Source organism: Colobus angolensis, unplaced genomic scaffold (genome assembly GCF_000951035.1).
Source record: "Colobus angolensis palliatus isolate OR3802 unplaced genomic scaffold, Cang.pa_1.0 Scaffold253, whole genome shotgun sequence".
Taxonomy (NCBI): domain Eukaryota; kingdom Metazoa; phylum Chordata; class Mammalia; order Primates; family Cercopithecidae; genus Colobus; species Colobus angolensis.
This window is the reverse complement of record NW_012115744.1, coordinates 1737022-1752223: the sequence shown is the minus strand read 5'-3', so window position 1 is coordinate 1752223 and position 15202 is coordinate 1737022. Positions and strand designations below refer to the sequence as shown.

General features: G+C 44.5%; 1 protein-coding gene across 1 annotated transcript in view; it reads right to left on the bottom strand.

Moving 5' to 3' along the window:
* The window catches only part of ADCY1 (adenylate cyclase 1 (brain)), a 136412-nt gene that overhangs the window by 77675 nt on the left and 43535 nt on the right, over positions 1 to 15202 (bottom strand). Inside the window, exon 4 of the mRNA XM_011946793.1 lies at positions 8712 to 8823. Within this exon, the coding sequence (XP_011802183.1) occupies positions 8712 to 8823 (112 nt within the window). The remainder of the gene's footprint in view (positions 1 to 8711; positions 8824 to 15202) is intronic.

Below are 15202 nucleotides of genomic sequence, written 5' to 3'. Positions count from 1 at the left end.
TAAGTATATATTTATTTACTTTGCAACCTTACTCTGAGATGAAGGGATATGCAGGCTTGGCTTAGATAGCTGGCAAATGAAACAAATGACTGTGATTATTTGTGTATCTTTCTCATGTGAGTTTTCCTTAGGACAATGTGTACTTGTAAAGCTATGGAAATTCACATGCACACAAAAATTATGAATACACTATGTTGTGTTTATACCTTATTAAACATTAATCTGATAATTGCATCTAATGCTCTGACTTTTTGTGGACGATGTTTGTTTTCAAGTTTGGATGCAGAGCTTATAAAATGGTGAATAAGTGAAATAGTACTCAATTTGCTTGTGATATAGTATGTGCTCTATAAAACAAGTATTTAAGGAAAACTTTTGTTCCCCTGATGGATTGTGAGGCAGACTAAGTCACAGATTGTATTCTCCTTACATATGCACATACCAGTGATTAGCAGTTTCCTGCACACAGCAGAATGAGAGGACATTTGCAGAGTTAAAATGGAATCCAACTGCATTATAATGGTAATAAGGACAGCATTATTTGACAATTCTCTAAAACAGACAAAGCTGATAAATGGACAATTTCTAGCATCAAATGTTATCTGGTTATACAATTAAGAACTTGATGGGATTTTTAAAATGAGTTTATCTTTATGTTGGAGGGTCTCAATGATTTTCAAGTTGGATTTTCAAATACTCGCATAGTTTTAAAAACACTGACCCCACTGATCACCGCTTTCCTGGTAACAATGATAATGATCATACATTGAGTGTAAACCCTATCCTAGGCACTGTGCTAGATGCTTTAGACTTTTTATTATTTTACTTTCGATTACTTTCTCACTAACCAACCGAAATAGTCATATTTAGTCTTATTTTTGAATCAGGAGACTGAAATCCGGGAGATTTTGGATGGCTGCTCACAGTGTGTAGTAGGCTGAAATTCCATGCCTCCCCAGTCTCCCAAAGACACCCATGGTCAAATTTCTGGAAACTGTAAATGCAACCTTACATGGCAAAACACAAAACAAAGCAAACAAAAACAAAGATCTTTGTAAGGTAATAAATTAAGGATCTTAAAATGGGGAAACCATCTTGGATTATCCAGATGAGCCCTGAATACGACATGTACCCTTATAAAAATGAAGCAGGAGGAAATTTTACACACATACAGAGAAAGGGAAGGAGAGAAGGAGGGAGGGGGAAAAGGCAGGGAAAGAGAGAAAACAGAAGAATGAAGAGGAGCAGGCAGCAATATCAAGACAGAGGGAGACTGGAGTGATGTGCCCACAAGCCAAGGAATTCCAACAGCCAAGAGAGGATGTAAGAGTTAAGGGACAAATTCTCCCTTGGAACCTCTGGATGGAGTATGGTTCTGCGAATATCTGGATTTTGGTCAAGCAATATTGATTTCAGAATTTGGGCCTCCAAAACTGTGAGAAAAGAAATTTCTCTTGTTTCAAGCCACCAAGTTTGTGGTAATGCACCACAGTAGCCTTAGGAAGCCAATGCACAGTTATAACACTTTGGGCAAAGATTTTTTAAGTACAACACGGAAGTTACAATGCATTAAAAACACTGATAAATTGGACTTCATAAACACTAAAACTTCCTGCTTTTCAAACAACACTGTTAAGAGAATAAACAAGCCAAATCTGAGGGATCATATATCTGATGGAGGACTTGTATGTAGAACATACAAAGAATGCTCAAAACTTTACAGAAAGAAAAAAATCAACCCAAATAAAAGGAAGTGGTCAAAAAGTTTCAACAGACACTTCACCAAAAAGATATATGAGTGGCCAGTAAGCAATGAAAAGATGCTCAACCACATCAGCTATTAAAAAATAAGAAATTAAAACCACAATAAAATAGCACCACATGCCTATTAGAAAAAAAACTAAAATTTAAAAGACTGACATCAAGTGCCGATGAGGATGTGGAGCAACTGGAACTCATACACTGCTGATGGGAATGTGAAATGCTACAATAACTCTGAAAACATTGTATCTGTTTCATAAAAAGTTAAGCATACATCTACCATGTATTTTAGGCATTCTACTTCTAGGTATTTACCCCAGAGAATTGAATATCCATACACAGACTTGTACATGAATGTTCATAGTAGCTTTATTTGTAATAACCCAAACCTAGAAATAACCCAAATGCCCATCAAAAAGTGAATAAACAGACATGCTGCAGTACAGCTACAAAATGGGATGCTTCTAAGCAATGAAAAGGAATGAAGTACGGACACATGCAACAAATTGGATGAATCTCAAAACAATTATGCTCAGTGAAGAAAAGCCAGACAAAGTAGAGTACATATTGCCTTGTTCCATATATATAAGATTCTAGAAAATTCAAACTTATTTGTAGTGATAGAGTTGCCTGGACACAGGGAGAGAGTAAAATAAGAAGTGGGAGGAGAGAGGGATTGCAAAGGGTCTGGGAAACACTGAAGGATATGCTCAGCATTTTGACTGTGGTGATGGCTTCACACATGTGTACATATGCCCAAACGAACAGAACCATACACACATGCAGCTCATTATCAGTCAATCATACCTCCAAAGTAAGGAGTCCTCTGTGCCACCGAGGACAGTGGGAAGCCGAGGAAAGGTTTGAAACGGGAAGCAGAGGTCCTCATGCTCACCCCACGAGGAGCTGCTATGGAAATACCGGTGAGGTGTAACATATCCCAGAGGCACTGAACCACAGAACTCATACACATTACTGGAAGGCGGGCACTAGTTAGGCCACACGTGGTGCAGTTTGTTGGAAGAAAGAAGCATGCCAAGTTGCAGAAGACAGAGTGTTATGTAAACCTTTCCTAGGAAAACTGACAGATTCACTTTGTATTCAAAAAGTCATCCAAACATACTTGAGAACTTTTCTTAATAAATAATTTTCCTAAAGACACCAAAACATGGCCCATGGGCTGTCCTGCCTTGGGGAAGGGTGGAGGTGCCTCCTCATATACCCCGCTTCCCCCAGAAACCACTCACCCTCCACCTCTGGTAGGGTCTGGGCAGGTCACTCTGCAAGGATCCCAGGACAGGGAAACACTTTCCCTGCTGTGTGAAGAAATATGCGTTTCCATTCTGCTCACTGTAAACTGTGCAGGGGCCTGGAGGGGCTCTAGTAGGGGCAGGAGCATGGAGATGGATGGTGGAAACCGAAGTCTTCATGTAGGGAAAGCGACAGGCTCACTTGGCTGGAAGGTTGGGGTGTGAGGAAAACCCATGGGGTCAGAGTGGAGAATGCCAAGGGACCCACCTCTGAGGCCCAGCGGTCTGTATATGAGCACAAGCTTTAGAGAGTGGCTCTCAGCCTCTGGCCTGCAAAATCCAGGGAGTTAGCAAAATGCAGATTCTTTATCCCTAGGACTTTGATGAGTGGTTCTGGATATGGCCCAAGAATCCACCTTAAGGTGTCCCAGGTGACATGACACTTGCTTCTCAATCACACATGAGAAACAGCAAAGAACCACCCCACCAGGAGCAGCCTCACGCTCAGCCACAGCTGTGCATACGCGAAGTGGGCGCCAGGAGTCTTGGGGAGCTTGGCATCCTCTCTCTATCCCCACAGGGCACTCACTACCACCTGGTGACAGCCAGTCAGATTTGTGCTTGCTCTGCAGATGCGTCTCTCCACGAGTGGATTCTGGAGCCTATTTACAGCAACAGGGAGGGTAAGGAGTGGCCGGTGCTCTTCAGAGCCATCATGCGCAGATAGCTGAGCCCTAATAAACCCACAGCCAGCTCTCCCAGGTACTGATCCTGCTCCCAGCCCAACTCAGCTTCTCCAAAGGAGGCTCCTGGCCAACAAGTGCCTGTTGTAGGCCACCCCAGCTCCTCCTCTGGCCATTCTCATATGTGGGCCCCATCAGAGGTTCCCCAGCCTCAGGTAACAGGCCGAGGAGTCTAGAATCCATTGGAGTGGACACACTGGCATGGCACCGTCCCACTTAAACAGGCAGGGATAGCCATTGTGTGCCAGGCTCCATGGTCAGCACTGGGACTCAGTGCCAACTCAGACATGTGTATGGGCTGTCCACAGGCCAGTGCCTCCCTGCAAAACCGCCATACTGTGATGAATGAGTAGGGTTAGCTGGACAGGATGCACCCATTCCACAGAAGGCTGGTGAAAGGTCAGAGGCCCAATGGGCAGAGACCTAGAGAAAAGATGGTCTTTGGGGCTTTCAAGGATGAGGAGGAGTTCTCTTCTAGGAAGACAGCCTTTGGAGCCATAACGACACCGCTTCCAATCCTGGCTGTGGCTCTGGGGATGTTGCTTTATCACATGAGCCTCATTCTGCTCACTCTTAGAATGAAGATGACATCATGTCCTGGCCAGGATGTTACAAAGACTTCTGTGAGGTCACCAACTTGGCCTTTGTCTCCTCATGTTGCACAGTGCAGCCAAACTCAAGACTTTCAACTAAGGCTCTTAAAGTTCCACCCTGATTTTGAGGGCAGGGGTCAAGAGAAGAAACAGGCCCAGCCCCTTGTGCCTGCATCTGCTCACATCGGAGCATCGCCTTCTGGCCCTCTAGTGCTATAAAACAATTGCTGGTCAATATGTGCCCCCACCCACACACTACCGCGCCCTCTAACCCCAAGGCTGTCACTCTGTGGTGGCATCAGTGCACTAGGGCAAGGCCCCATCCTCCTTTCTGCCTGGCTGCCGAGATCCCTAATCGAGCCCCTGTCTGCTCCCATGTGATCAAGGGCTTAATGCCCAAATGGATCCCATTTACAATAATGTGTTCCTAGAAACCAGAAAATATTCTCTTCAGCTCAGACTCAAATGTTGCTGGGACTGAGCAGCCACTTTACACCAGAGTTGTAGTTATTGGGGGTGATGCTATTTATGCTGCTGCAGGGACTGCTGGTCCAGTTCTCTCTGCTGTGCTCCTCATGGGCACCTGGAGCTCTCAACTGGCAGAATTCAAGGGCTACATGAAGGCATCTTGCAGCTGTAATGATATCCTAACCTCTGCCAGCACTGTCAGCCCTGCTATGCAGAAACAGCGTCCCCAAGAACAAAGGCGGCCAGCAGCACAACCTGGAGGCTCCATGGGGCTGATTCCCAGGACACTCCACCACCCAGAGGCCAACACGTCAGCCACTGCCCAGCTGCTGGGCAGGCACACAGCAAAGACAGGGCGCATGGATGTCTTTAAACGTAACACTGTTCAGGTGTCATGGTTTAGAGCAGAGGCTGGCATGCTGAGGCCGTGGACCACTCCTTGTTTTGTAAAGTTCTACTGGTGAACAGTCACACCCATTTGTTTAAGTATTTGTGGCTGCTTCCATGCTCCAACGCAGAGTTGAGTTGTTGCAACAGAAACCATATGTAACCCACAGAGCCTGAAATATTTACTATCTGCCCTTCACAGACCTAGTCAGCTAACCCCAGGCAGAGAGCCTCACATTAGGGGCTGCTGGGTCCAGAGCCAGCAAGCCTCTAGGAAGTAGTTGGTCCTCCCTGACCCTCAGTCTCCTTCTCTTGGACATGGGATAACACCACAATCCTGCATGGTCACTGGGAAGCACAGGGCTTTGTGCTTCAGCAGGTGTCCGCAATACACACATCTGTGCACACATGGGAAGTCAAGAGGACAGACTCCCCTGACACAAAATCATGTCAGTTTAGTCCCCATTTCTCATGAGGTGACTGTGTTCTGTGTTGCCAAAGAACTCCAGGAGAATGTTCCCAACCAAAGGTGGTGACCCACAGGGGACACACAGGCACTTACATGCATGTACAGATGCACAGTCACACAGGTACACACATACATACATACTTATATATATACCACATGCATGCTAACCTACAACACGTACACACGTGTGTTCATGTAAGCACTCACACATGTAATACACCTACACACATAACACACATACATTTGCAGGCACACAGGCTCACTCATGTACATTCCCACACATGCACACCCATGTTCACACATTTATGTGTACACACGTGTGCACATGCATGCTCACACATGCGCACACTCACACACGTATGTACAGGCACACACATCTCAACACATCTTTCACTCCACTTCACCCATCAGGCCTCTCCACCACGTACATCACCCACTCTCTGATGCATGCACATTCTTCTTGATAAAAGTATGTAAGCCAGCATCCCAGGCATGAATCAGTGTCCTGGCAAAAGAGCCAAGTAGGTTTCAAGGAGTCACTTGGAACATGGAAACACGAGATGAGAGAGCATGTGATGATGTCTTGAAACAGGCCCAGAGCCCCCACCCATACACCCTGAACAGTGGCACAGACAGAAAGGAACAGCAGATGCCAAGGCCTGGGACCAGGGTGACAGCCCAGCACCATGAGCAGCAGGCAGCTCTCCATAACATCTTCAGCCTCTCCTAGGAGCCAGCACTTCTTTATCAAAGAAAGAAACTGCAAAGCAACTGGGCTGAAATACGGTGCCTCATAAGAGAACTAGAGCCCCAGGGAGTCAACAGCAGGACTGCAAAGGGCCTGTGCTGGCCCAACATGGGTCCTGTCCCCTCACGGACAAAGGTACTGATCTCAGGACTGCCAGGAAAACAGAATCAGATGGTAGGAGTGGAGGACCCAGCACCAGCTCCAAGCACAGTGAGAGAGAAAAGGCCCAGGTGGGGCCAAGCGGGACCCTCCAGAGAAAAGCTCCCAAGATGACCAGCTTCCTGCTGAAGGGGTGGGAAGCAGGAGCAGGCCCAGGACACAACAATGGCTGCACAGTCCAGGGGACAAGCCCAGTGGATGGCCCAGATAAGACTGCAAGGGCACTGCAGACCAGAAGCTCTGCAAGGGCATTGCCCAGCAGAAAGATGAAGTGGGCTTTCCCAAACGGACTGCTGTGGAACATTGGCTCAGGCTATCAATGGGGTGTCACTGCCCACAAAGATTCCTGTGGGGAAAAAAAGGTCTTGAGATCCACTTGTAAAGTCAGTTTACTTTTCCACTGTTTATTGGAAAAGTAAAAGGTGCTGATCTTTTCCACTGTTTACTGGAAAACAAAACAGTGACTTTACAACTGGATCTCAAGACCTTTTCTTCCCCACAGGGATCTTCCAAAGGGAGTAGTGTCCAAAATCTCCCATGCCCACCCTCTTTCTGCCCTACCCCTCCTACCTTAACCTCTCTCCCTAATCAGGTGTCTGCAACAGGCTCCCAAGTTTTCTCCTACCTCTAGTGGGTCCCGCTAACTGCTGCCACGTATGGCAAGTCTCACTGGCCTCAGCTTGTGTGACACCGCCGGGCTCTGTCCTGCCCAGCCCTGCCCTGTGCTCAGAATGCCCCTCAGGACTCTGCACAAGCCAGCCCCTTATCAAGGTGCCTTCCTCTCCCCTCCTTCATTGAGGGAGCATCCACATTTTCCCCCAAGACGCTTCACTGCCACCTCCTCTGAAAAGGTTCTGCCTTGCTGAACAGAGCTCACTGCCCCTCACTGCTTCGTCTCACACTGACCTCAGCGCCCCTCCCTGACCACCTGGAGGCTGGACAAGAGGTGAACCTGAAATTGGCTCCATCTCACTGTGCTCCTCTCACACCCTCACAGGGTGGGGATGCTAGGTGTCTGGGGTCCAAGGAAACTCAGGTGGGTCAGTGGCCCTGAAAAGCATCACATCCTGGGCTCTCCTGACACCAGACTCCCTCCTCCCCTTCCCCCTTGGAAAGAGGAGACTTTCTGTGTCCATGGTCAGTCGTCCTGCAGAAGCCGACCCTTCCTGCACAGGCGGGGCGTGAAAATCTCAGGGAGGATGTGCCAGGTGAATGGCAAGAGGGGAAGTTCCATCACATGCAACCAGGGCACATTCTAGCTTTCAATCTGATGACTGATGAGCAGTACAATGTATCCATGGGCAGCAGAGGAAAAGGAGGGGTAGGATATCGATGCCATGCAATAGATGTGCTCTCTCTGGGCCCGCAACGTCTGTTGGCTTCTGCAGCTCAGATCCCAGTCCCACATGTCCTGTCTCTAAACACAGCACATTCTGTGCCAGCCCCTCAGAAGCCTTATGGCCAATGTGACTAAGTCCCAGGAGGGCAAACCTCTGTACAAGGAGATTTGGCTGGCTTGCTCATCTTTGCTTCCAAACATGCGCACTACAAGCCAAGGCTGTTGGTATGGCCTTGGCCCGACGTTCAGCAGAACTTGGCTGCCAGATGTGACTGGTCCAAGGAAGGTCTTTCAAAACCCCAGCACGCAAGGGTGGTCACTGCCTGCAGGCATCAGGAGGCATCAGCAACTGGGCCCCCAGCAGACAAGTTTCAATCCCAGGAGGGTGGCAGACCCAGAATCAGGCCTGCTCCAGTAGAGCCCAGAACAAGGGGTTGCAATCACCAGCTCTGTTTGCAGTGGGACACTGTGGCAGCAGGATGGTGCACAGGGCAGACCCATACCTACATATGGCCTGCACAATGAAGCCTTCTGCATGGAAGTCCCCATTCGACAGCATGCTGGCCATGCTTGTGCAAGCATTTTCTTATCTGGTAAATGCAAGGTTCCGGTCCAAGGAAAGGAATCAATGAATGGTGAGGCTAAAAACAACAGGTGAGTGATTTATAACCTTGCTGGAAGAAATGCTTAGCAATCAGTGTAGTTCATGGTCCAAATACAGGGAATCCACTGGCATATCATCACTCCAGAAGCAATTCTAATTTAATTCGAACAAAGAAAAACACTGCACTTACCGTGGCTAATTCGTCAAACTTGCCGAAGAGCTCATTGAGGAGTTTCACCAGCTCCTGGGCCGTGCACTGGGATGCCAAGCCCGTGAAACCCACGATGTCAGCAAACAGGATGCTGCAAGAGAAACGGGTGCCAGGCTGCCCTTCTCCCAGTCACTCAGGAAATAATTCCTAGAGGTGTACAGACGTTTACATCTCCAAATCACTGTAGAATCAATCACCCCATTTATTCCTCAATGCAGACTAGAAATGAAGGCTTCCTGGTTCCCATCATATAGGTGAGAAGACTGAGGCTCAGAAAAGCCACAGAATGCCTGGCCACCGGGGGAGTAAATGAGGCCATTCACAGCTCGCCATCCCCCATGCTGACCCCTCACACTACATAGGGAAAGCCCATCTCCCCTCCGCTAGACCTGCTTCCCCTTCTTGAGGAGGTTACGATGTGGCCAGCGGCACCGAGCAGAAGTGAGGTGCTTTTAAGCATGTGGCCCCTCCACACCCCAATATTCCCCTTCTGCCCCCTGAATGCAGGAAACTCGCAGGCCCTGAGTGTGGTATCAATGCTTCACGATGAAAAGGGAGGGAGTCCCTGAATTCCTGGGCAAAGGGGCCGCCCCCTCAGTCTGCAATGACAGCAGGAAACACACTGTCTTGCATCAAAGCCTCTGTGTACTGAGTGTCTACGACAGCACCGGGGTGAGCCCCAAACCACACAGTGTCTACCCACAGGGCAGAACTTGCATATTTTCTGGAATAATAAGACTTTAAAAAGATGTTTCCAATTGTTTTCTCTTCTTGCAATATTAAAACATGCTCTTTGAAAATATTGGAAAAAAAATTTAATTATATATTTTTCTCTCTAAAAATGTTGTAGCTTTAAGATATCTCTCCACAGGGTCCCAATCATTTAATCACATTCTTTCAAAGTGTTCTCGGCTTTTTCTCTAACTTTGAGGCTTCCTGAACCCAGAATGCCCCCAGCACCACTATAGGAAATAAACGCAAAGTAAAAGAAAATGACCTATTTTGTTCACAACACAGGGTATCTCCAAAGATGGGCCAGCCAGCAGGGCAGGAAGGGGCAGGGTTCAGAACCTGGACTCCAAAGGGCACTATCCAGCTTCACCATTGATAGCAACTTATCCAACTGTTCTGCATGTCTGCCATGTAAAATGGGACTAAGACTAGAGTCCAGGTCATACCTTGCCCCTAGTAAGAGCTCAGTGATTGTTTACAATCATTTATAATACTTTTTAAGTATTCTAATTCATTTATTCACTTGCTTATTCAACAAATATTTATTGAGGGCTATACGTGCTGGCATTGCTTTAGGTGCTTGGGATTTAGCAGTGGAATAAAAGATTCATGGCAGGGTATGTTGGCTCATGCCTGTAATCCCAGCACTTTGGGAGTACAAGGCAGGTGGATCACTTAAGTCCACGAGTTCGAGACCAGCCTGAGCAACATGGCAAAACTCCATCTCTACAAAAAATACAAAAATTAGCCAGGTGCCTTGGCATGCACCTGCAGTCCCAGCTACTTAGGAGGCTGAGGTGGGAGGATCTCTTGAGCCTGGGAGGTGGAGGTTGCAGTGAGCCGAAGCATGCCACTGCACTCCAGCCTGGCAGACACAGTACAACCCCGTCTCAAAAAAAAAGGATGTGAACAAACCTCACTGCCCTCAGAAAGACTCCATTCTATTCAGGGAAGGGGGAAACAAGCAGAGAACATCAAAGGTGACACATGTAACTATGGAAAAGCAGGGAAGTCAGATATGGACCTGTGTATACTGTCCACTAGGACTGCTCATGGGGGTCCTGAAGGAGGGGAGGCAGGAAAGGGACACACAGACACTGGGAGAAGAGGATTCTGCGTGGTGGTAACAGCAGGTGCTGCTCTTGTGATTTTTGCTAGATATAGAATTATCTTTTTATTTCAACCTTTGAATATGCCATTCCACTGCCTTCTGGCCTCCCTGGTTTCTGATGAAAAATCCGTTGATAACCTTGTTGAAGATCCCTTGTAGATGATAAGTCGTTTTTCTCTTGCTGCTTTCAAAATTGTCCTCAAGTCTTTAGTTTTTGACAGTTTGATAATGACATGTCTCAGTGTGGGTCTTTTTGAGTCTACCCACCTTGGAGTGCACTCAGCTTCTTGGACGTGTAGGTTAACATTTTCAAAACTTTGGGACATTCATGGCCATTATTTCTTCAGATATTCTTTCTGCCCCTTTCTCTTTCTCCTCTCCTGTGGGACTCTCAATATGTGTGTACTGATACAATTGATGGTGTCCCTTAGGTCCCTGACATTCTCTTCATTTTCTTCATCCTTTTTTTCGTTGTGTTCTTCAGACTGGATAATCTCAACTGGGCTACCAAGTTCTACTTGGTACAAGTTTCTAAAGTGTATTCTACATTATTGTTCACTACAGGTAAAATATTGTACAGCAGATATCTACAGCTTCATGGCCACTGACTGGTAACTCCCCATTTCTTCCTCCCCCAAGACCCTATAACCACAAAGACACTCTTTAATTCTATGATTTCGACTATTTTAAATACCCCATGTAAGTGTAATAGTGCAGTATTTGTCTTTATGTAACTGGCTTATTTCACTTGTATAATGTCCTCAAGTTTCATCTATTTTGTCACATATTGAAGAATTTCCTTCAATTTTAAGGCTTAACAGCATTTCATTTTAGGTACATAACACATTTTCTTTTAACACCTTTATTGACATATCACTGACATAAAAATTGTGTTTACTTATGTGTATATGTGGTATACAATTTGATGTTTTGATAAACCTACATAGGTTGAAATAATTGACACAATCAAGGTAATTAAAATAGCCATTACCTTTGCATAGCTACCTGTGCATGAGCAAATTTCAAATATACAATACAGTATTGTTAAATATTGTGACCACGCTGTATGTTAGATCTCCAGAACTTATTCATGCTGCCTAACTAAAATTTTGTATTCTTTTACCAACATCACCCCATTTTCCTCTGCCTTCATTCCCTAGCAACCGCCATTCTACTTTGCTCCTATGAATTTGACTATTTTAGTTCCATATACAAATGAGATCATGCAGATATTTCTGTCTTACTTAGGTTACAGTAATGTCCTCCAGCTCCATACATAGTGTTGAAAATGGCAAGATTTTCTTCTTTTTTGTTACTTATACATGTGTGTGTGTTACATATTTGTATATATGCACATATATATATTAACTGACACATAAATGTACATACTTATGGGTTATCGTGTGCTACTTCAATATATGTATACAACACGCAGTTATCAAATCAGGGTGATTAGGATATCCAGCACCTCCAATTTTTATTATTTCTTTGTGTTGGTAACATTCAAATATCCTCTCTTCTAGGTACTTGAAAAGTGCAATAAATTATTGTTTACTATAGTCACCCTACATGCTATAGAACAATAGAACTTATTTCTCCTATCTACCTGTAATTTTGTACTAATTAACCAATCTCTCCCTGTGGCTTCCTTCCTCCTACTCTTCCCAACCTCTAGTAACCACTATTCCACCGCCTACATCTAAGAGATAAACTATTTTAGCTTCCATATAAAAGCGAGACTATGTAGTTTTTTTGTTTGTTTTTTTGTTTGTTTGTTTGTTTTTGAGACGGAGTCTTGCTCTGTAGCCCATGCTGGAGTGCAGTGGCTCAATCTCGGCTCACATTCAGTATTTACCTTTCTATGACTGGCTTATTTCACTTAATATAACGTCCCCCAGGCACACTCATGTTGACATGAATGAGAGAATTTCATTTTTTTATGCCTGAATAGTATTCCATCCTGTAAATATACCACATTCTCTCTATCCATTCATCTGCTGTTGGACACTTAGGTTGATTACACATCTAGGTTATTGTGAATAGTGCTGCAATAAACAGGGAGAGCAGATATCTCTTTGACATACTGATTTATTTTCCTTTGGATATATATGCAGTATTGAGATTGCTGGATCATGATAGTTCTATTTTTAACTTTTTGAGAAACTTCCACTCTATTTTCCACAATGGTTGTACTAATTTACATTCCTGCCAACCAGTACAAGAGATCCCTTTTTACTGCATCCTCAACAGCATTTGTTTTTGTCTTTTTGATAACAGCCAATCTTACTGAGGTGAGATGATTCTCATTGTGGTTTGGATTTGCATTTCCATGATGATTAGTGATGTAGAGCATTCTATCACATACTTGTTGGCCATTTGGATGTCTTCTTTTGAGAAATGCCTATTCAGATGCTTCACCCATTTTAAAATCAGATTATTTGTTTTCTTGCTATTGAGTTGAGTTCCTTGTATATTCTGGATATTAATCCCTTGTCAAATTAATAGTTTACAAATGTTTTATCCCATTCTCCTGTTGTCTATTCACTCTGCTGATTGTTTCCTTTGTTGTGCAGACACTTTTCAGTTTGATATAATCCCATTTCTCTAGTTTTTATCTCATTGCCTGTGCTTTTGAGGTCTTAGCCATAAAACATCTGTCTAGACCAATATCCTGAAGTATTTCCACTATGTTTCCTTCTAGAAATTTCATAGTCTGGGTCTTATATTTATGTCTGATCCGTTTTGAGTTTACTTTTGTGTATGGTAAGAGATAGGGGTCTAGTTTCATTTTCTGTATATGCATACCCAGTTTTCCCAGCACCATTTATTGAAGAGATTGTCTTTTCCCCAATGCATGTTCTTGGCATCTTTGTCAAAAATCAGTTGGCTAAAATTACATGGATTTACTTCTGGGTTCTCTATTCTGTTCTATTGGTCTATATGTCTGTTTTCATGCCAGTACCATGCTGTTTTAGTTAATATAGGTTGGTAGTATATCTTGAAGCCAGGTAATGCAATGACTCCAGCTTTCTTCTTTTTGCTCAAGATTGCTTTGGCTATTCAGGGTCTTCCGTAGTACCATAAGAATTTTGGAATTTTTTTTTCTATTTTTGTGAAGAATGTCACTGATATTTTGATAGAGATTGCACTGAATCTGTAGATCACTTTGGGTATTGTAGTCATTTTAACAGTATTCTTCCAATCCATGAATGTGAAATGTCTTTCAATGTTTATGTGTCCTCTTCAATATCTTTCATCATTTTACAGTTTTTATTGTAGAAACATTTTACATCCTTGGTTAAATTTATTTTTTTTTTTGTAGCTACTGTAATTGGGATTGCCTTCTAGACTTCTTTTTCAGCTCATTACTAGTGTATGGAAATGGTACTGATTTTTGTACATGGATTTTCTGTTCTCCAACTTGATTGAATTCATTTATCAAATTCTAAGAGTTTGGTCCTGCCATGGGGAAAGTGGGGTCAGCCCTAGCAGTCACAGCCTTGGCCAGCAGATGGGCTAAACACATCCCTCTCACACCCCAGTCCCACCTGTCACAGCTGACCCTTCAGACCCGGGCAGTCCACGCCTAGCCAGCAACTCAGCCCCAGGCCATACAAGCCCCTACCCAACTCAAGACCAAGACTCCGTGGCAATTCATATCCTGCTTAAGCCCCAGGAGTGGTGCCTGCTTGCCAGTGCCAGTGGCTGCAGACCACACCATGATTGCTTCTCAGTTACAGTTGCAGGAGCCCACCCCTGCTTTGCTCCAGTTCCACAAGCAAATAGCCCAAGTTTCCTGAATGCCTATGACTGGCACTGCTGGATCCCAAAACAATGCACACTCTGCTAAAAGCTAGGATTTAAAAAATGGCATCTTGATGTAGCCACCTAGGTTGTAGAATGGGTATGGGACCCAGGGCAAGTTCCCTCCCTGGAGCAGTTCCTGCTTACGGCCTCCCAGCTGCTTCCTAAGATGGATTCAAAACTTGGGAGGGTGAAGGTGCCCTCCCATTGCCTGGATCTCCAGTGGGAAACTGGGTTGCAGAAAGACTCTCACTCACCCCTCCCATGGGTTGCCTGTTTTCCTTCTGCTTCCTAGTTTTCCCCTTTCCATTTAGGAGGCCTTTTTTTTTTTGTTGCTGTTCTTTCTTTTCTCATTGCTCTGGGTAAGACTTCCAGTTCTATGTTGAACAGAAGTGGTGGGCGTGGATATCATTGTCTTGTTCCTGATTTTAGAGGGAAAGCTTTCTGTGTTCCATCATTGAGTAAGATCATAGCTGTGGGCTTGTCATATATATAGCCTTTATTTTGTTGAGGTTTTTTTAATCCTAATTTGTCGAGAATTTTGATCATGAAAGGGTGTCAAATTTTGTCAAATATTTTTCTGCATCTATTGAGATGATCACATGATTTGTATTCCTTATTCTCTTAACATGTTGTTATCACACTAATTGATTTTTGCATGTTGAACTATCCTTGCATTCCAGGGATAAATCTCAATTGATCATGGTGTATGATGCATTCAATGTGATCCTGGATGCATTTGCTAGTATTTTGGCTGAGGATATTTGAATCTGTATTTATCAGGGATATTTGCCTATAATTTCTTTCTTTTTTTTTTTTTTTT